This window comes from Neovison vison, chromosome 1 (genome assembly GCF_020171115.1).
Source record: "Neovison vison isolate M4711 chromosome 1, ASM_NN_V1, whole genome shotgun sequence".
NCBI classification, from domain to species: domain Eukaryota; kingdom Metazoa; phylum Chordata; class Mammalia; order Carnivora; family Mustelidae; genus Neogale; species Neogale vison.
In genome coordinates this window covers 247,032,834-247,054,500 of record NC_058091.1, presented here as the reverse complement: position 1 = coordinate 247,054,500, position 21,667 = coordinate 247,032,834, and the positions used below count along the sequence as shown (strand labels likewise).

The 21,667-nt window shown below is 35.4% G+C and overlaps 1 protein-coding gene across 13 annotated transcripts in view; it reads right to left on the bottom strand.

Annotated features, from left to right (window-relative positions):
* RAPGEF6 (Rap guanine nucleotide exchange factor 6) overlaps positions 1-21,667 on the bottom strand; it is a 193,712-nt gene that overhangs the window by 46,392 nt on the left and 125,653 nt on the right. For 9 of the 13 annotated variants that reach the window (XM_044228140.1, XM_044228206.1, XM_044228180.1 and 6 more), the window contains 4 exons: positions 20,043-20,151; positions 11,010-11,250; positions 7,122-7,133; positions 3,610-3,767 (listed from right to left, as the gene is read on the bottom strand). In XM_044228140.1, the coding sequence (XP_044084075.1) occupies positions 3,610-3,767; positions 7,122-7,133; positions 11,010-11,250; positions 20,043-20,151 (520 nt within the window). The remainder of the gene's footprint in view (positions 1-3,609; positions 3,768-7,121; positions 7,134-11,009; positions 11,251-20,042; positions 20,152-21,667) is intronic. The other 4 variants (XM_044228147.1, XM_044228212.1, XM_044228163.1 and 1 more) reach the window with 1 other exon arrangement.

Below are 21,667 nucleotides of genomic sequence, written 5' to 3'. Positions count from 1 at the left end.
AACACTGTAAACACTCACCAAAAGGGGACTGGTTAAACAAAATGCTACCAGCTGTTTAGTAAACTGTGGAAGAACAACACATTCTGAGGTAGAAAAGTATTCAAGGTATATTGCAGGTGAGATGGGCTAAGTAGAAGAAAAGTATAGCATATAATTTGGGGTGAAAAGGGTGGTAGATACATTTTATGTGCACTGAAATTTCTGGAAAGATATATGAATAAACAACCATTAATTCTAGGGAGTGGAGACTTATATTCTACCCTTTCTCAGATTTTTAAAAATTTTATGTTCCTTTAAAATAAAAAATTAGTTAAAATAACTCAGACTTATAATACTGAATCTGAAAAAGTATTAAGTAATAAAGAAATCAAATAAAAGGTATGTGCTACTAATGAAAAAGAAGCAAGAAGTTCCATAAGTACACTCAAAAAAAAAAATTCGAGTTTTATAATCCTTTTGGCCATACTCTGAGATCTTTTATGCCTAATCTAGTATTTAGGCCAAAAATTCCTCCAAAACCTATGTAAGTTATAGAGCAGCTTATATACTCTGATTCTATAACTATAAAAAATTATGTATTCAAAGAAAATGTTGAAAAGAATACACACCAGTTTACACTGGTAAGCTTGCAGATTGGACAGAAAAGTTCTGACTCTTATTTTATTTAATTCTGTATCATATGACTTTTTAAAAATAATAAAATACTACAAAGAAGTTTAGCAATGGAATACCACAGTCTTCAAGATACTTACAGTAAAAACCAACAGCTGTAGGCAGCAAAAACAAAGCAAAATCACAGAAGAGTCAGCAATCAAAAGCAAACTACTTTTAACAGTTCTGCAGCTTTGACCCTACTTTCTAACAATTTTACTCAAGCAGCTTAAACATAGCTGAGATCACATCAGACTTGACTCATGTCACACATGTGCTGCAATATACACATGTGACATGCACAGCTAACCTAAAATTTGGCGCTGTCATATATAATTTAAGGAACTGATTTTGGAATCAATTGGTAATGTGTATTTTATTCAACATAAACAGCACTGTAAAAGTGCTTTCATAAAGGTGTACATTTGGGGGTTTAAAAATATAATTTGTAAGTCAAATACCGATCTTATGGGTGTTTTTTTTATATTGCTGGTACGGACAAAGGCTGTAGACTGAGTCTGCAGATGGACCTTCTTTGAATAGAAGTCATAAGAGCCTCAAAAGTTTTCAATGAGTGAACTACGCAATCAGTTGAATTGACTAGCACTTCCTCCTCAGAAATTTGAATTTCAGTGCAATGGAGCCTACAGTTTCTAAATTTTCGTCAATTCCAACTTCTTCCCTTTGTTGCTCCAGCCAAATCCCCAAATGACTGCTGTCCTTTCCTTACAACCATCCCTTATTTCCTTACCCCCATTTCTAGATATGCCACTGACAAAAAGGCAGCTAGGAACATCACTTATTTTATAACATACCATCTTATGAAAGTATGCATACTTAGATTGTGTTTTGGTAGTGTAAAAATATTTCATTTGTGAACATACTGCTGCAGGACACACACACAGACATGAAAATAAATTCCCGTGCTCCTACTGGAAAGCAATATAAGACAGACAATGAAAATGTGCTAAAGATTTCTAGGAAAGGAGGGACTGCCTTCCCACATAAGGTAACATTTGAACTCAGTATCACAGAACAAGAAAAAGTTCACAGGATATGCAGGGAGAGAACACCAAAGGTGGCCAAAAGCACAGGAAAAGAAATCACAGTTATGAAGGTACATGTCCCACTCAGGAAAGACAGGTGGTGAGAGTGGGGAGAATGGCAGAACAGCAGGCTAGAAAGGGGGTTTACAATCATGCTGTGAAAACTGGACATTAACAAATATTATGTTATTGTCGTAATGTTACAAATCCAGGGCTGAGACTCTGCAAACCATATTCTTCTTTGCTAACTGGACACCTTTTAGGTTATGCCAAAAACCGGCACCAAAAACAAGTGTTGGATTAAAGAAAGACTTGCTGCTTTATGTTTCTTCTTGTGGGCTTTTTCTTCCTGTATCACCCCAGCAACACTTCACCCTATGGTGGCACTTCTTTTACGTACCAGAGGAAAAATCCAGTTTGCGCTTCCTACCTTTGTGATACCTTAGTGCTTGCTTCTTCACCATTGTAGGTAAATAGTTAACTTTATACCTTGACAACAATCCCTTTTACTAAATTCTGAATAAGTATCTGGAGAGGTTTCTATCTTATGACTAAACCTTGACTAATACAAAAATCACTAGAAATTCCTAAAGCAAAGTAATGACTCATTAAAATCTTTGTTCTAGAAAGAACATTGGTAGTCATGTAGAGAGAAAGATGTGTCAAAGACAGATAATTGGGGTTAGTCCTCGCTAACAGTTAAGAGGCAATCGAAATTAAAAAAAAAAAAAACCCAATGTACAGAATGAATTTCATTGAACTGTATTTTTATGTTATGTCCAATTTTTATTCAAGTTGCTAAAATGAAACATAAACCTTACTATTACACGTACATTCTTTCCTTTTGAATACTGAGATTCATGTAATTGAGTTTCCTCCCTTTTGACACAAGCTATTAGGAGCTTCAGCATGAAAATTAAAGCCAAATCACAATGTCATCAATCTTTGCAGAGCTACGTTTTTTGTCTACTCTCCTTGGACCAAATTACACAGCTCAGTTTTAGTTGTATGTGTCTTTTACATACCATTTTACATTTCATTTGAAATGAAAGTCAAATCCTTTCAAGTCACAGATATGCAAATAATTCTCAAAGTTTTTCTTCTTAGTAATGAAATTTTGTATTATACTGTTAAGTGGCAATTTCTGCCGCTGGGCATGAATAGATGCAGGAAAATTAACTTAATGTTCCACATGATGTTTAAACCCCAAATCTGAACACAAATGAAAAGATGCTATAGTATATTTAATTAACAATACGTGACAATAAAACAGCTTTAGCTTCAGGTGCTACGGGAAAAAAATCAGTGTTTACAAAAAATTACTAATACATTTCAGAATGTCACAGAGGAAGTTAAGTGAGACCACCAAAATTATAATAAATTCCCTTATTCTCTTTCACATCCTGGACAACCTGCTTCTTAACTGATAAGTAGCATCCCACTGCTCTAAAGGCTACCAAAAGACACCTAAATGTAATCTCTTTTCTATGTACTTCTATTTCATATTGAAACAAAAACCATTCTGGCTTATGCAGAAAGACACAAAGTTCTCTTTAGATTTTTGCAGTAAGTCATAACCTTGAGATAAGAGAAGACAGATTGAAGCAAATCTACCATTTGATACACAAGGCACAACCACCTCGTTTGTCCCTTTGGCACCAACAAGGCTATATGAAATCACAAATAAAAATTACCTGAAGGATGGGGCACCTGGGTGGCTCAGTGGGTTAAGACGCTGCCTTCGACTCAGGTCATGATCCCAGGGTCCTGGGATCGAGTCCCGCATCGGGCTCTCTGCTCAGCAGGGAGCCTGCTTCCCTCTCTCTCTCTCTCTCTCTGCCTGCCTCTCTGTCTACTTGTAATCTCTGTCTGTTAAATAAACAAATAAAATCTTTAAAAAAAAAAAAATTACCTGAAGGATTAGAAAAATCCAACATGCTGGTGGTCGGTTGCAGGAGATCAGGGCTGCTAGATGAGAGTGTTCCAGGAATAGGCATTATAGCCAGACTGTGCCTGCAGTGTCTTGTTCCCACAATGCTGTCGTCCTGTGATTGGCTCAGGCCTCCGTCACTTCAAAATAATGGCACATAAAGTATTTAAAAATTCTTAATGGTAAACGTTTCTTTTCTCTGTATACACTGAGGCATAAGACCAATTCAAAGTGGTGACTTAAAAAATTATATAAATATATTACAGCAATTAAAAAATGGGATAACTATATTAATGAAGACACTAAAAATTTACTTACACTAAAAATTTAACTTACACATTTAAGTAGTTTTACATCATAAACAAACAGTCATGCTGAGTTTCTATTGGTTTTGGTAGAGAAATTAAACCTGAATGTTTGGGGAGCCTTTAAGATCATCCAGTTTTGGAGGACACTAATATATCCAACAACGTATAACCACACCACAGCAAAGTTTGCACTCGCAAATAATAGGTTGGTGATCTTCTAGGCAAAGCATGAAGGTGGGTCTAAATTTAAACCAAAAAACCCAGCAGGCTGTAGAAAACAAAGGGACCAGGTCCAAGTGACAAAATAAGAGAGTCTTTAAACATATGAACAACCTGAGAACTGCCCAAACCAGTGATAATGTGGAAAAGATAACAGGAAGATGGAACACAGAAGAACAGTGAACACTGGGTACATGTGACAAGTAGAAAGACGAAAAAAGAGGACCAGAAATCAAAACAGAAGAAAAGGAGTTTTATAGTCTTTTAAATTTATTCTAAGGACATATGATTTCTTGCATGATATCTCGTATCTCAAGTCTAATTTTTTGGCTATTCCCTAGATGAGAGCATCACAACCACAGCAGAAAGCAAGTCATTTAAAGTTAATTCCCTTCAAAAGTTTCAGAAATATCAATTAAATGGCCATATTTAAGCAAATAAAACACCCCTCTTTTAAGATACTTTATAAAGTATTTATTTTTTTATTTTTATTTTTTAAAAGATTTTATTTATTCATTTGACAGAGATCACAAGTAGGCAGAGTGGCAGGCAGAGAGAGAGGAAGGGAAACAGGCTCCCTGCTGAGCAGAGAGCCCGCCTTGGGGCTCAATCCCAGGACTTCAGGATCATGACCTGAGCCAAAGGCAGAGGATTTAACCCACTGAACCGCCTAGGTGCCCCAAAATACTTTATAAAGTATTTTAAAGCCACCTGGGTGGCTCAGTTGGTTAAGCAACTGCCTTCACTTCAGGTCATGATCCTGAAGTCCCAGGATCAAGATCCACATCCAGCTCCCAGCTCAGCAGGAAGTCTGCTTCTCCTTCTGACTCTCCCACTTCTTGTACTCTCTGTCTCATTCTCTCTCTCTCAAATAAATAAATAAAATCTTAAAAATAAGATAGTTTAAAGGTTGAGAAGTTAGCGCCCCCCTGGCTTTGGGACCTAGAATCCAATATTCCTGCCTGGCTCCAGAGGGTACAGCAACCTCCTAGGCCTATTTTCTAGGCTTCTGAGGAAGCACAGAATGGGCAAGGCCTGCCACAGTGCATCTGTACCTTCTCAAGCTCCAGAGAACTCTTGGCCTGAAGACCAGCAAAGTGGAGAGAGAATATCTTCCTCACTTGCGAAGTCAATATAAGGTCTAGCAACGCCACCCTGACTCCACACCCCAGCATTTCATTCATTATAGATACTAACTACATTACTATCAAATAACCTTATAATAACCCTGTGTGCCTTTGAAAAGATTTATGGTTTTTGAATTGCTGCTTTTAATGACATTTGTTATACTTAACAAGAAAAATACTTTAAAGGTGTTACACAGGCAGCTCTAAATCCATCTAAGAGAAAAAATTAAAAGAAACCCAACTCTGTCATCTAAACTTTACATACAAAAATAAAATAAAATAAAATAAAATAAACTTTACATACATACCCCAGAAAGTCCTACAAAACAAAGGATTAATGAAACAGTCCTATACAAACACAGTATAGCAATGAAAAAGATTTCCATTAGAATAATGAGAAAAATACCATTTTTTTCTAAAGGTTAAACCAATCCTTTAGGTTAACATTAATTCTCATCTATGTTTTATTCAGTGTAGTATTCTACCCAGTACCTGCCATACAAACAGGGGTATCAAAGAACACTTACCTGTTACCATAGAATGGATTAAATGAGTGATAGGGGATACATCCAGAATACGTTAGGAGTAGAAAATAGGACTTAGGCAGATTAGGGAACTATGCCAGATGAAGAGCGGAGGACAGTTAAATAAATAAGCTAAAGGACTGCTAACAGCCACAGAAGGAAGAGAGAGCTAGGACAAGCAAGACTGCACAGGAGTCAGGGAAAAGCATGAAGACATGGAAAGGAGCAAAAGTAAGTGTTTTAAGAGCCAGCTATGCATGTAAACTTGGGTTATTAGCTATGTGACCTCAAGGAAATTTCTTTCTGTTTCTGGACCTTTGGTTTCCTCATCTAAAAATGTGACTACTACTCCCCCAGGGCTGCCTTAAGGATTAAATTAGGTTATGTAGGTGAATATTTTGGCACAGAGGAAAATACAATTCCAATTTTTAAGTAGTAAAGTACTTTTACTAAAATTAGAACAGTACAAACCTAGAAAGGATTTTAAGCAATTTGTACTGAAAAACAGAGAAGGCAGCAAGGATACAACAAACGCTACAGAAACAGGAAGTGTTTACCTGGGAGAGAAGGCAGTCTCATCTGACAGAACTAAGGCTAAGGAAATATAATATCTGATAGGATATTAGTGCTTATGTTAAATTGGTTCCTTATAATTTGGTGTGTGTTGCTAAAGATCGGAGCTAAATGTTTTAAGGTTAGGTATGAGAACAAAAGGAAGGTGGCTTCCACAGAAGCTGTACTTACAGCTTTGAAGTAATTTGCAACAACTTAAATTATATGGAAAATAAATATTTTTAAATATAATAGGCTTTCTAATTTAACTGACTTTTGAAAACAAATCTGCTTATTTTTTAATACAGAGATCCAAGTATCTGAATCCAAAGGAGCAAACTGTTAAAAGGTTAGCTGGTCCTATTAATAATCACAGTAGAAGCAAGTTTAACAATGTTAAAAAGTTTTAATTTTCTTTTAGAGGGAACTGGCTCTATTAGTAGCAGTAAGAAGTAATTCACTGTGGAGACTAAGATAAGTGCATGAAACACCCTAAGTCCTTATCTTTCTTACTGATATTATTTAACATTACCTCTGCTTTTTTAATAAGCAAAGACAGTACACCATACAGATACAATAATGTAAAGCTGGTTACAAATTCATGGTAATTAAGGTGTGAGCATGTATAAATGAAAACTATTCTAATGTTATGTACAACTCATGCCATGACATGAATGAAACAGTATCTAATTAGCAAAATATCCATGCTTTTTTGGAAGCTGAATTGATAAAGCCCATTTGCAAATAATCATGTCATTTCTTACCAAAACAGTCTCCTGAGATGATGCAGTAACAGAAATAAGATAGTTTTGAAAAATTCCTCAATAATTCCCCATCACTAAATTTACTTAGAATAAAACTGTATTTTAGTTTCATGTTACGAAACTAAAGAGGCTATGTAAATATCAATATGCAAATGAAAAATAATTCCAATACTAAAAGCAAATAAAGTATGCTGACAAAAAGATGGTGAGAAAAAAAATAATTTCTGATAAGCAAACAAGATAGTCTACTTCTGGGACTACTACAAAGAATAATATGAAGCTCTTACTACGCAATTTGTAATTAAAAGAAAAAAACCTAAAAGCTAAGTGATTTAAAAAAAAAAAAGGACATCAGATTTCCTAAATCATAAAATATTCACAAGTCAATAAATACCCATTGCTATGTCCTTTCACAGAGACTATTGAAAATGAGTAGATTTTTTCCAGTTGTAATTTTCAGAATAATTCTTTCATTTTAAAATTATGTAATGGTTAGGGATATGGGGAATTATCTATTCTTATCTCAACTATTTAGTCTTTCCTTCCTTCCTTTCATATTCTTTTGCCTATGTGACAGATGTAGATTACTCTTTCTTCCAGTATTTCTATGATAACTCTTAGAGATGAATGCTGCAATGGGCAGAGAGACCAAGTGCTCTTCCAAAGAGCCTTACACACAGGAGATGCTCAGGATCATGGAATTAAATTCATTGAAGTTTTTTTTTTCCCCCACTTAAAAAATATTTAAAGGAGAAAATTTTAAAAATACAGTGAACAAGCAAGGCAGAGAAAATTATGTATAACATCACACCCTAGAAAAAAAATCACAATCAACATTTTCCCTTCTAGTTACTTTTACAGAATATAGCACAATCTATTTAACCAATCCCTTATAGCTGGACATCTAGGGTACTTCTTTTTTTGTTTAATTACAGACAATACTACTAAGAGCATCTGTATATAAATCTTCACCTAATTATTAGAAATGGAATTACTGACTAAAAGGTATGAACATTTTTGAAACCCTTGAGAAAAAATACCCAAAGGCTTTATGGAAAGTTGCATAATTTCATATTTCAACAGCAGTCTGAGCCATTTATCTGATGTTATCAATTCCTGGCCCTGACTATTCTCTTGTCAATTTGTGATGAAACAAGTGGTTCCCTGTTTTCAAAATAAATTGAGGGGCACCTGGGTGGCTCAGTGGATTAAGCCGCTGCCTTCAGCTCAGGTCATGATCTCAGGGTCCTGGGATCGAGCCCCGCATCGGGCTCTCTGCTCAGCAGGGAGCCTGCTTCCCCCTCTGTCTCTACCTGCCTCTCTGCCTACTTGTGATCTCGCTCTCTGTCAAATAAAATAAGTAAAATCTTTTAAAATAAATAAATAAATAAATAAATTGAATACCCTTGATTACTAATGATGCAGCACACATGATTCATGTTCTCTGCTTATTTTCCCATTGAAGTTTTAGTGATCTTTTGTTTATCTATTAAAAGTTATCTGAAAGTGCAAAGAAATAGGATACACATTCATTCTCAAAAATGCTAAGCAACCAGTTTGACACATCAGTTCTTTTTGTAAAACAGGCTCCAGCAGAAAACCTTTATTATTTCTACTAAAATAAACTGGCTTTTTCTTTTTGCATTTATATGGCTGAAATTATTAGCATTTTACTACTCTGAAACATGTTTAGAAGTGATAGCTTAATATTAACTTCTGAAGTACTGTATTAATGTTTGCATTCATAGGCAACAACAGTCTCGTACTGGCACCGAAAACTCCATACATCACTAAATGAAAAAGTATTTCCTTCTAAGTTATCTATTTCTGTTAGATCTTTCATTATAGGGGGTACCAATATAAAGAAATCATGCTTGAAAATACTCAAATGACTGCTCCTGGCTACATTAATTTCCACACCTCCCACTGTAACCAAAGAGAATCCAAGCATAAAACCAATTCCCATCCCTGAAGGACATACTATGGAGATGAGTTAGCTGCGTGACATATGAATATAGCTGGTTGGAATCTAACACTAAAAAGCTAAAGTCAGTTACAATCATTGTTCTCTGACTCTAGAGAATACACGTCACAATGCCACTGTTCAAAATGAAAACCAGTTAAAGGAAATGAATGTATTCCACACCAAATGCACCCAGGTTTCCAGCAACAGAACTCAGGGCATTACCTCCTGAGAACTTCCTTTGAAAACTCTTCTCTGGTTCTGGTCCTCCATTCATCCCCTTTTGCTCATTGCCTTCCTGCAGACTTCTGCTCATCCAAAACTGCCTGCCGTCTTTACACTGTGAGCTAGCCCCACTTATATCTCCGTAATTCTCATATATGAGAATAAGATTTTTCTTACAGTGTTCGCTGTCCTGCTGTCATACTACGGTATGCTCAGCATTAAAAAAACTTCATCTATATTAAAGTTATCATTTTTATAAACTACTCGCCTCAAGGAGAGCAGTCACTAAAAAACAATGAGTAATAAATAGACTTAGTAGAAATCAGTAACATTAAGAACAGATTTCAGGATGTGTCAATTCTCTGTGAGCCCCCAATTAAATGAAGAACAAATGTGTTCCCTGACTGGAAATAAGAACTCAAAAAGAAAAGCATTTTCTGATCAGGCAATCTTTGAGATCTTGAACTCTAAAAAAATTGAGAGTTGATATTTATCTATTTCTAAGTTGCCCCCTAGTGTCCTTGCTGTTACTACTACACTGTGCTGCACTTTCAACCCCAAACTATCAAATATGACGAACAGAGTTTCTATGGCTCCCTCCTCCTAGGACACAATGAAGTTCATATCTTTAGCATGATATTCAAAGTCCTTCATAACACAGCACTTACCTAACTCTCCTGCTTTATCCCTAGATGTACACACACTAATACACTCTAACTAACCTACCAAGCTTTGTTCCTGCCTTTTAATGTATTGAAACATTTTACCACTCTGTAATGTCTGCTTCCCTAGTTAGATAATCAACTCTTGGAGAACAAGAAACTTGCTCTATCTTTGTACAGTTCTATTATTTGGACACTGTGCCTAGTGTATGATAAGTATGTGGGAAAATAAAGGGTTTGTAGTACAAATTCCTTAGAGGTTGCGACCACCTCTTTTCAGCTCTATAAAATTATTAATGGGCATAGTGCTAGGCACTATCAGGAGCCAAGTAAGTATTTTGAGTATATTTTGCTTAAATATTCTTTCTTCTTTTCATTCACTGTCTTATTCAACAGATATTGAGTGACTACTATGTGTTAAGTATTGAACTTGATTAGAACTTGTGTGATTGCTTTAAGTAGTTGACGTAAAATAAAGACATAATATATGCTAGACTCTTTCCCAGTTGTGACACTTTAGTGAATTGATATTTCTAAGTATTTTACAGACCTCAATTTACATTTAAAGTCTCAAAGTTTCATTCTTTTTTGGTGACATCTCAATTTAGAAATAGAAACAGATTTGATTAAGAAGGTCATTTAGAATTCAGGAAGGAAAAAATAGCAATAAGAGAAAGATGACTTAGAAGACAAAAACCAGTATCAGCAAATATATTCCCAAGATGTCCAAATTTATAGATCAAAGGACTGAAATTAGACCAAAAATACACAAGAAAAGATTTCATAAGATAAAACGGGCAGTCTTCCCTAAAATTCAAAACAGCTACTGGAAGAACACATAATCTAGCAGTGGTAACATCACAGAAGCAATGGAAAAATACTGAGAATTTCTTACTTAATGTGTTACTTACAGATTTTATGACGCATTGGTTGTATAAAAATCAAAACTGACCTCAAATTCCCTAACCTCTCCCCCCCCAATAAAATTTTATAGTCAATAGGAAAAGGTCTACCATGACAGAGATTAGCATTACCTACCTAAACAGTTTTGGAGGTAAGATACTAAACCGTGTTTTATCCAAAATTTTCCTGATTTTGTTTCTTCCACCTGAAACAGTGTTTGCTTTTATTTTCTTATTTCCTTTCTCCTGTGATGTGTGTTCAATATCTCCTGGTACATCCTGGATTGAATGGCGATTACTTTTTTTTTCAGCAATTTTAGGAATATGAGGAATACCAGATTTTTCTTGTTCAGTCCTACTAAGTAACTCTTTGAACACTGTGGAAAAAAAAAAATTGTCATTTCTTTTCTTCTCATTAGCAAGATTTTATAGTAACAACAAATTTGAATGATAAACAATCACTTTCTATTACTTGGCCTTTCAGTCTCACTCATTAAACATTATGAAATTTATACCCATCCTTCATCAGCCATATCCACTTATCTCTTCAGTTTTTTAAGATTTTTTTTTTTTTTTTAGTTTTTTAAGATTTTAAGTAATCTCTATACCCAACTTGGTGTTCAAACCCATGACCTTGAGATCAAGAGTCACATGCTCTACCAAATGAGTCATCCAGGTACCCCTAAGAATATATTCCAATTTTTTTTTAAAGTAGGCTTCATGTCCAGCTTAGGGTTCAAACTCATGACCCTGAGATCAAGAGTTGCACACTCTACCAAGTGAGCCAGTGAGGCACCCCTCTCTTCAGTTTTTATAACTAACCATACTTCTGATATTTTCCCAAAGTGGCAAAAGAAAGTTACTGGCAAGAATGGAATGAAAGTGGGCAGGTAGTATGTTTGAAAGTCCAGGGCTTCCTATTTAGTAATAATTGCTATATAATAACAATAAGTAATATAACTACTAATCAAATCAGATTTTATAGAAACAAGTATTTAGACTTTATTATTTACATGTTATTTCTTATAATCTATATCACTTGAGATGAGATACAAGTACTGCAGTCAGGCTCAGATTTGTAAAATTTAGCCAATTTAAAAAAAAAAGTTTGGCTGGACCTGTTTTCACCAGAAATAAACAATACCAAATGTAAAAATAAATGACAATTTCCTCAAGACGACATTTCTGACAATTCTGTCACTTGTTATTCAGCTAAGAAACATCCACTACAGTGGTGTGAAGTAAACAACCAATCATTCTTAGGTAACTTCCTATTAACGCGAAGTCTAATGAGTTATTTCATTCTTAAGGAAAGTGAAAGCACACTGGAAGAACTGCCTGTCTCACAATCTCTTAGCCTAGATCAGAATTTTCACCTTGGGAGAAGGGCTATACCTCCTTGGGATCAGGTGAAAAAAAGACTAACCTGTGTAAGACTATGGCTCAATCCCAGGACCCTGAGATCATGACCTGAGCCAAAAGCAGAGGCTCAACTCACTGAGCCACCCAGGCACCCCCATACTAGGTACTTCTAATAACTAGTATAATTAGTAATTAGTGCTGCCTTTTTCAGTTAGGATAACCTATATTACCTATGTTTCATTAGCTAACACCATAGAAATTTTTTTGTTGTTTTAAATATGCTTTCTGAAATAAGACAGATCAACTACTAGAGGGGGGAAAAAAACTAAAAAGATAAAAGCTAACATAGAAGGTAACCTTCCTAAAAACTCATGGGTGTCTGGGGGGGTCTGAATCAAAGCAAAATGAAGTTACATATTCTAGAATATGCAGGTCTTCAAAAGGTATAGCTTTGAGTAGTACTACTTAGTACCTTTATAAAAGAAAAACTGTAAATAGTACAAATGTGCCCATTGAAAACAGAAAACTTATCTTTTTTGTTGTTTTGGGGGTGACTGAACAGTTTCCTTCAACATCAAAAGAGTTACAAGTAAGATTCCGAAAGACAAAGACTTAAAAAATTGATGCATTACAACATAAAATAGCTTCAGTTGTAGAAGTGGACCACTCTTGAAAGTTTCAACCAGGATGATGTATTACCAAAGCATATTCAAAGTTTATGAAAAGCATATTTTCTGCCTTCAAAATAATGGGGAATCTTTAGGAGTCACCTTCTCAAGACATTTTGCTTGATTAAAAAGCAATAAATTCCTTTTAGTTCCCTTTGAAAATTATGCTTTAATTTAAGCATGCGGTAAAGGCAAAAATGCCTTTTTGAGCTAAAATCAATATGTACTCATGCAAAAAAAAAAAAAAATTTACTGACCTAAGAACACGTCAGGCCTGCAGATTGCCCGTTGTAGAAGAGTTAAGTCTAAGATACGTGGAACAGAAAAAACATAAGCCAAGGGATTAAGACAACGAGAAAGGGAAAATCCTCCTTAATTAAGTCACTTGTAAGAAAAGTTCAGTAAGGTGAGATTTTAACTAGGGAAAACAGAATGACACTAGGTAGAGGAAATCTCAAGTTCGAAGATCCTATCACAAAAGGAAACTTAAGGAAAATGAAGATGACTGGGGAATAAGGTAGATAAGGGGCCTAAAAATGCTACGGTGAGGTGTCTGAATTTTCTGTGAAAAGCAACAGGAAATCTTTAAATGGGCTGTAGATATTCCTGCCTGTGATGTGTACATAGGCAACTTAAGAGTATACGAAGAAGTTTATATCCTCACTGGACTTGTGTATACAGTTATAAATAAAACTGTAAAGATTTTAATTTGCAGATGAAGAGAAAAATAGTGAATTTTAAAAATTAGTTAAAGTTCTGGATAAAAATTAATAGGTGAGTAAATGTAATTACAATGCCAATAAAGAACAATATTGAACATATGAATCAGAAATGAAGGTGCCGGAGAATCCTAAATTTGATTACATAAAGATGAAAAATTTCTCAGTCCCTACCTATATGTATGTATATCCACACACATGCACACACACACACACACACACACACACACACATACACCCGCAACACATCACAAGCAAAGTCAAAAGGACCACCTGGGGAAATATCTGCAACCTTTAAGACTAAAAAGATACTTTCCTTTTTTTTAGTAACACATTCAAACAAATCAATGAAAAATAAGAAACTCAATATAAACATGGAAAATGAAAAGACTGTGAAAAAGAAATGGTAATATGTAAAAAAGGTATTCATCTTCCCTCATAATTAAATGATGTGCATCAATAACCATAAAGTTGATCAAACCCACTGCAGAGGCATTCTTAAATAGAAGTGTTTGTAGATTGGGATAAACTTTTGGAAAGCCCAAGTACAGTATTGTCAAAATTAATTCCACTATGAGAAATTTATCTTACAGGTATATCTACATAAGCATAAAAGTACAAAGGATTTTTATTTCAACATTATAAACAGCAAAAACTAGCAATAACCAAAAATACCCATCAATATGACATTAGCTCAACACATTACAGATTACAATAGTACGTCAATAGATTCCTATTCAACAATCTCACAAGAAATAAATCTATACCAACTCCTGTGCAAAGTTTCAGAATACTGTACACAGTGGGGTCCATCTGTATACTTTCTTTAATGTTTTAATTTTTAAAACATACACATGTATGACTTTTTAAAAAAATGAAAATGCTAATAATTATCTCAGTGGTGCGATTTTCAAATATGTTAGAAAGATGTGAAAGCTAAGAGGAACAGATGAGCTAAAATTCCATGGCACAAGGATCGTAAATTGAGATTGCCTGCCGTTTTCTTCTCTAAACATGAAATGGCAACGAGGTAGAGGGACTCTACTAGAGGAAAAATAATTTTTAAAAGCTTCAAGCACTGGCATAAAAACTGGAATACAAAGAGACCCAAAGCAGTGCTGCCTTCCTCCACGGGACATATCTACTTGTAAGACAAGGCAGGAGGCTGGGGACTGGTTGGAAATTTCATACAGTCTTATGGTACTTAGGAGACAAAGTCATACAACAAGGATGGATGTGCAACAAACACATGATGTATTTATTTGCTTTGGGAGGGAGGCTCAAGAGCAAATCTCAAAACCTCGGAAGGGCTGAACTTAAAAAAAAAAGACAGAAAGCCACTACACTCTGAACCAAAAGCCATGCCTCAGCCTGAGATTAGGGGTGAGGGTACAAGGACAAGGCTAACAAAAGCAGAGTACAATTTCCCACAATCTCTCCATGCTCAGAGACAAAACGTTCCATTAAGAGAAGGGACCTGCAACAAGCACAAGACAAATATCACTCTCAGTTTGAAACGTGGATACATTTTAAGTAATTCTATAACCCAACCTCACCCAGCCCTCACCTTGTATGCTTAACCAGAGGAAATGGCAAACCCTTTCCATGAAAAAATATTTCCCTACTTGTTATATACTAAGTATAGCATACAAAGAAAACATTTGTAAGACACACAAAATAAGACACAATGATAACCACCGGGGGAGGTTTGGCATGTGGAGAATAAAAACCCCAATTTTGGAATTAAGACACAAGAGTTTTATAATAAGAAATATAATAAGAAAATATAGGGAAGAGATAAAATAGATGAAAACATGGTGCAATAGAGAACTAGAATTTATAAAAAAGAGATTCAAATGGGAATTCTAGAACTATAAAATTATCTAAAATTAAGCTCAGTGCATGTGTTCAACAGCAGACTGGATACATAAGAAAACAGGAAAACTTTGCTTAAACACAGGTCATTAGAAAATATACAAACTGAAGCACAAATATGAGAAAAAATGGAAAGAACAGAACAGACTCTAAGTGATGCATGGGACAGAGATCTTTTACCACATATGGAAATGATCTCACATGGAAAGAAGACAAAGCAGCAAAGGCAGTATTCTCAAGTCATAATAGCCACAAAATTTCTAAAGTGATGAGACATCAACGCACAAAATCAGAAGTTCCGCAAAGCCCAAACAAAATAAAGAGATTTGTACTAAGAGATCCTTTTTATACTTAAAATTGCCCTGAGTCCCGTTTATAAGTTATGGAAAATATTGCTGTATCTTTGTTTAGCCTTCTGTGGGCTATGGTTCCCATGTTCAGTTTTAAAAGCTCCGGAGTGCTTTGTGCCACCAGTCATTCTGGGACCTGGGCAGAGGTCTACTTCCAAGTCTTTGGTATGCTAAGTACGAACACGCACGCACGCACGCACGCACTGAGCCCAGGATCTCATAAACAACTTTATGGGGTTATCTCCTCCATCTCAGTTAACAACCTACTATCCTTAGTTTAACCTTTTCAGTCCTCTAGATATAAACTAATAAACTGCCCACTCTAGCACTTTAGGGGGCAAGTAAGAGGACAGTGAGAGTGTGGGAAAACAATGAAGCTGGCCTTGCCTTCTTGGAGCCACAGCTCCACCCTCAGAATTCTGTTTTGAGTAGCCTTATGTTGAAGGCTGCGGTCAATGCTACTGGATTATTTGGCGCTGACGCCTGACAGAATGAGGAAAAAAAAGTGGGAATTCCCTTTCTCACTCCTCAAATTAGCTTTTTCCTGAACCTTTATTAGTTTGCACACATCCAGGTTTCAGCTTGCCAGCTCAGGGGATGCTGGAGAAAAAAAAAAGATTAATCCACTGCTGGTAGTGAGACTTCAAAGTTTCCAAGTTCTTCAATGGGTGATCACGATTCTGGCCAGGTTTTATTGTTGAGCTTAGTGGGAAATAAAGGGTGGCATGTGTTTATCCCATCTCACCTGCAAATGTAACCTTTAGTTTGATTTTTATCTTCACAGATATAAGATAGGTACATCATAGTCTGTATTTGATATTCTGGAGCCCTTCTGGTTCTGTTTCTGGTTGATTACACTGACTTCTAAGAGAGCCTCATAGTCTTTGACTCTGTATTTGAAAAATTGTAAATTTTACAAATAAGAGGTCACTGCTTAAATCCTTAAAAGAGGATTTTTATATTCTTTTGCTAGGCTTCTGAAGTCTAGGGCTAGAGCCAGAGCCAAATCTTGAGGTCCTTCTGAGTTTGCTTAACAACAGCCCACATCCACCTCAAAGTTAGCTGTTCAAGGTCCCAATGCTCAATACAGACATTTATGTGAGAGTGGTCTGAACCCTGGCAGACTCTCTAAACTAGAAACCTGTGATTTTTACCTAGCAGTTCGTTTTCTCAGCTACAATCTACGGACTAAAAATGTCCATGGGAAAAAAGACACCTTTATGGGATACAGTTTCAGTGGGGAGGGGAAGGGATTTGACACATGCAGACTTTGCGCCCCTAGCAACTGCAGGATTTCAACTCTATAGCCTTTTCCTGGGAGTCTATTTCCCAAAAAGGCTGTCTCTCGGGTGCTCTACTGTACTGGTAGTGTCCCAGAGATAAACGGCTTCAGTTCACCTCTTCGTGGTCTGCTTCTCTCTCTGTTCTGTGTCAGATAGTTCCTAGCTCTCTTTTTGAATTTTTATACTTCTTTGTAGCTACTTTTTATATTTAGTCTAACTTTTCTGACTGTTCTTAGTCAATACTGGAAACAGAATGTTAAAACAAGTTTAATTCATTTTGCACAGATTTTAGGTGGACTTTTAAATTAGAAGAGTCACATCCTTCTTTCATTCTGGTATAGTCTCTATTACTGTTACATGAGTACTTTATTTTCCACATTTTCTTTTACATTTCCTGAAATAATGCTCAATGTTATTTATTGTTGTTCTATAGTCTGGGAGATTTCCTCAACTTTATTACCTACTCCCCTCTACTGTATGTTTTTGTCTTTGCTGCCATGTTTTAAGTCACTCTGAGGTATTTCTTTCTCAGTGACTGTTCCTTTTTTCCCTAATACCCTATTCTTGTTTTAAGAGATAAATTTTTAAATCTCTCCGAGCACAGCTCTGGAAATGTTTTTCTTCTCTTTAACTATTTTCTCCAGAATCTGTAAGCTTACTTATTAGGCTCTCCACCATGCTTCCTCAATGACCCTGGTTCTCCTATGCCTAGCCATCAGTTTTAATTAACACAAAAAGACTAAATATGGTTTGCTCTGGTATCATCTAAACATATCTATCTTCTGGTCAGTTTTCCTAACTGTAGGTTGTTTCTTTCTTCCTTTCTTTCTTCTAAAGATTTTATTTGAGAGAGAAAGAGGGTGCACACACACACACACACACGTAGAGGAAATAGCAGAGGAAAGCAACAAGCACACTCCCCAATAAGCAGGGAGCCTGATATGCGGCTTGATCCCAAAACCCTGGGATCATAACCTGGGTTGAAGATAGATGCTTAACTGACTGAGCCACCCATCTTATTTGTAGCTGGTCTCATTGTGTGTTCTATTCAGGACGACCTAACTGTGCAAACTTTCTTCACTGTATTGCCAGAGTTACTAGGGCTTTATTCCAGGTACGACATCCAGAATAAAATGCTCCATTTCTACAAATGCTTTATTAATATTCCTTCAAGATACTCTTAGGTGTTTTGTTTGGGGTAAAAGTCGCTGACCATATTCTGGCTAGGATAAGGAACAAGGTGTTGAGGACACAGGCCCCCTTTGCACTACCACATAATGCCTATCCTTTGCCACATCCAGTCTGGAGTTCGATGGGCAATTGTTTCTCACCACTCAAGGAGTTTCAAGGTTGTGGCTTCCCTGCCTCTTTATCCTTCAGATCTCCTTTTTCTGTCTCTCAGGGGTCATGCTATTAACCACCAAATTTACTATCTCAATATCTTTATACATAATAGTATGGTATCAGTTAGTAACTGTGCCAGCACAAAAAGTTAAAGGTGTTTGATCTATATAAGAATCTTATGAAATACAGTTGAAGAAAGTCAAGCATGGAGAACCATTTGCTCTCAGTGTCAGAGCAAGCTCTGCTTTCTTATTTTACAAAATCAGAATCTTTTTAATTTAACCCACAAGTTTTGTTTCTAGATTACTAGTTCAAGCTCAGGAAATACAGAAACTGTGAAGGCTTACTTATTTTACACTAAATAATATAGTATTAGGAAATTGTGAATAGATGGTTATGTATCAGAGTAAACAGGACATAATTCAGTAGAATGGATGCAAGTAAAAAGCAGAAAAATATCAAATGTTTTATTTTTCACTATGACTAAGTGCAGTATAAGGAAGAGTCAAAGTGAAAAAATAAAACACACTTCCTCTTCCATAAGCACAGCTTTTAAATTCAACTCCTAGTTTTCAAATTACAACCCAAATGACCTAGATGAATTTTTCCTCCTTACTTCATTAATACTGTTAAATTTTCTTTGATAATTTTCAAATTATTATACTGTTTTTATTGTTGCACTTCTCAAAATTTCAGAGAATATCCTTTCGTATCTTTTTTTTTTTTTTAAAGATTTTATTTATTTATTTGACAAAGAGAAATCACAAGTAGGCAGAGAGGAAGGCAGAGAGAGAGAGAGAGAGAGGGAAGCAGGCTCTCCGCTGAGCAGAGAGCCTGGGATGCGGGACTCGATCCCAGGACCCCTGGATCATGACCCGAGCCGAAGGCAGTGGCTTAACCCACCGAGCCACCCAGGCGCCCCTATCCTTTGGTATCTAATGAAACCAAGTTACAGTAAGTCTTCCCTAAAAGAAAAAAAAATACAACTACAAGCTTATTCTTTGCTTTATTCTAACAGAAGCATGATCAAAGCACCGCCAACACAGCATTATTACATAGAAAGGTAAAGTATACCCTTACTAAAAATCTGGAATTCATTGATTATTTTACTCAATTCATTTTCACAGAACAGCTAATCTGGCATTCATATTATTATATCAGAAAGGCAGTTAAAACTTTAGCAGTACTATGATGTGCACATTTGCAGGGAGAATAAATGCCTAACCATGACTTTTATGCTTCATTCAGATCATTCTAAGATTCACTCAGTGCTTCCCAGCAAAGTACATAGTGCCTCCTCAGCAGATATTTCATAAATAACTAATAGAAAGTACTTGTATACTTATTTTAAATCTTATTTCCAGGACATCAAAATAATACAAATAATGAAAAATGAAAATTCTAGAATAATAATACCGTATCTTAACACTAAGGATCCTAAAAATGTTCTAAGAGCTCAGAGAGAACACGTTTACATTTTATTAGTCTTTTCATTGTAATACTTTACTTTTTATTAACAAACAAAATAAAAAAACAAACAAAAAGCCTGTTTTTACAACAAAACTCACCAAAAATGTTGGTCTTCACAGTAAGTGCAAGATGAGTATTATTCCTTAGAATTTCAAGGGCCTTCACAAATGTAATATTTTCAAAGTTTTGTCCATTTACTTCCATTATCTTGAAAAAAGCATTTGTAAAATATAAATTAAGACAAAAACTGTTACTTGGGCACCCTTAAGTTTAATGGTGGAAAAAAAAAAAAACCTTGAACAAAATACACCCATATGCGAACAATGGTTATCTCTGTGAGAAGTAGGGTTACTACTTAATTTTTTTCTCTATATTGTTTCCCCAAATATCTACTAAAAACATTTTTTGAAAGTTCACTCCCTCTAAGATCTATTAAAGCCATTTAAAAAAACCCACAGTATAGTTTATATATGAAGGAAAAATTTTAATCATGTAAGATCAGATGATAAAAATTAGTGCCAGTGTATATATGTGCAAATTTTATTGAAATTTTCTAAATGCAAGTTAACTGCATTTAAAAGAGATAACTCATTCAAAAGTGATACACCGAATACATCTAGTATCATTTCCTGACAATGAATGAACCAAGTCAAGCAAAAAGTACCACTGTGATGAGTCCTTCCACATGACATGGCTCAACCTTCACAGCAGGGCTTTCCCAAATCTGGCTGTACCTCAAAATCATATAGAAAGCTTTCTTAAAAAATACTAATTCTAACAAAAAAGGATAAGGAGATAACCATAATGAGAAAAAAAGGGGGGAGAGCATAGAGCAACGCTCTCATTGAGATTAAAATAAAGACTGAGAAGCAAAATATTATGAGAAGAAAAAAAAAATCACAGAAATAAAATTCAGAGTTGAAAGAAGTCTTGAGTCTACATACTGAACTGTCTCAACTAGTACCCTGTAAGGATAATGAAGAGACTTAATACATCTCAATGAAAATTCTAAATTCCAAGGACAGAGAACAAAGAATCTGTAAGCATCACTTGCAGTACTGTGCAGTGGGACAAAGAAAGCTAGAAAAGAAAAATAAAGATTGGTTTGGACTTCTCCTGGGCATACTAAGATGTGATACTTTTCTGTAACATCAAAGTTCTCAGGGAAAAAGAACTATGACCAACGAATATTATACTCCACTGAACAAGAGCATTATCAGACATGCAAGGACACACAAAACTATAGTACCTACTGGCCCTTTTTGAGAAAAGTACTAGAAAAGGTACTGGTAGTACTAGAAGAAACTGTGAAATGAAACACAATAATGGAGACACAGGGCATATGAAATAGAGGTAATCAATGACATCAATAAGACAGGTATAAATGTGTACATGGCTGTTAGTGATAAACTCACAAAAGTTAATGTAAATGTCAAGAGTATTCTTAATAGAAGAAAAACATTAAAAATGACTTAATAGCTAGACTTAAAATTTCAGGTAATTTTAATAATAATTGAGGATACCGAGAGAAGTAAAACCTGATAAATTTTCTCTCAAGAATGAAATCATTTGATTTCATTGTTTTATTTTTTTCCGTGAAGAATGAGATGCTTAAATGTGTTTAAAATACTATAACAATAAATATACCTAGTCTAGAATTCTAGCACTAGATATTCTTAATGACTGGAGTAGAGGAGTTAGGCCCCAAAATCTCTATTTTTAA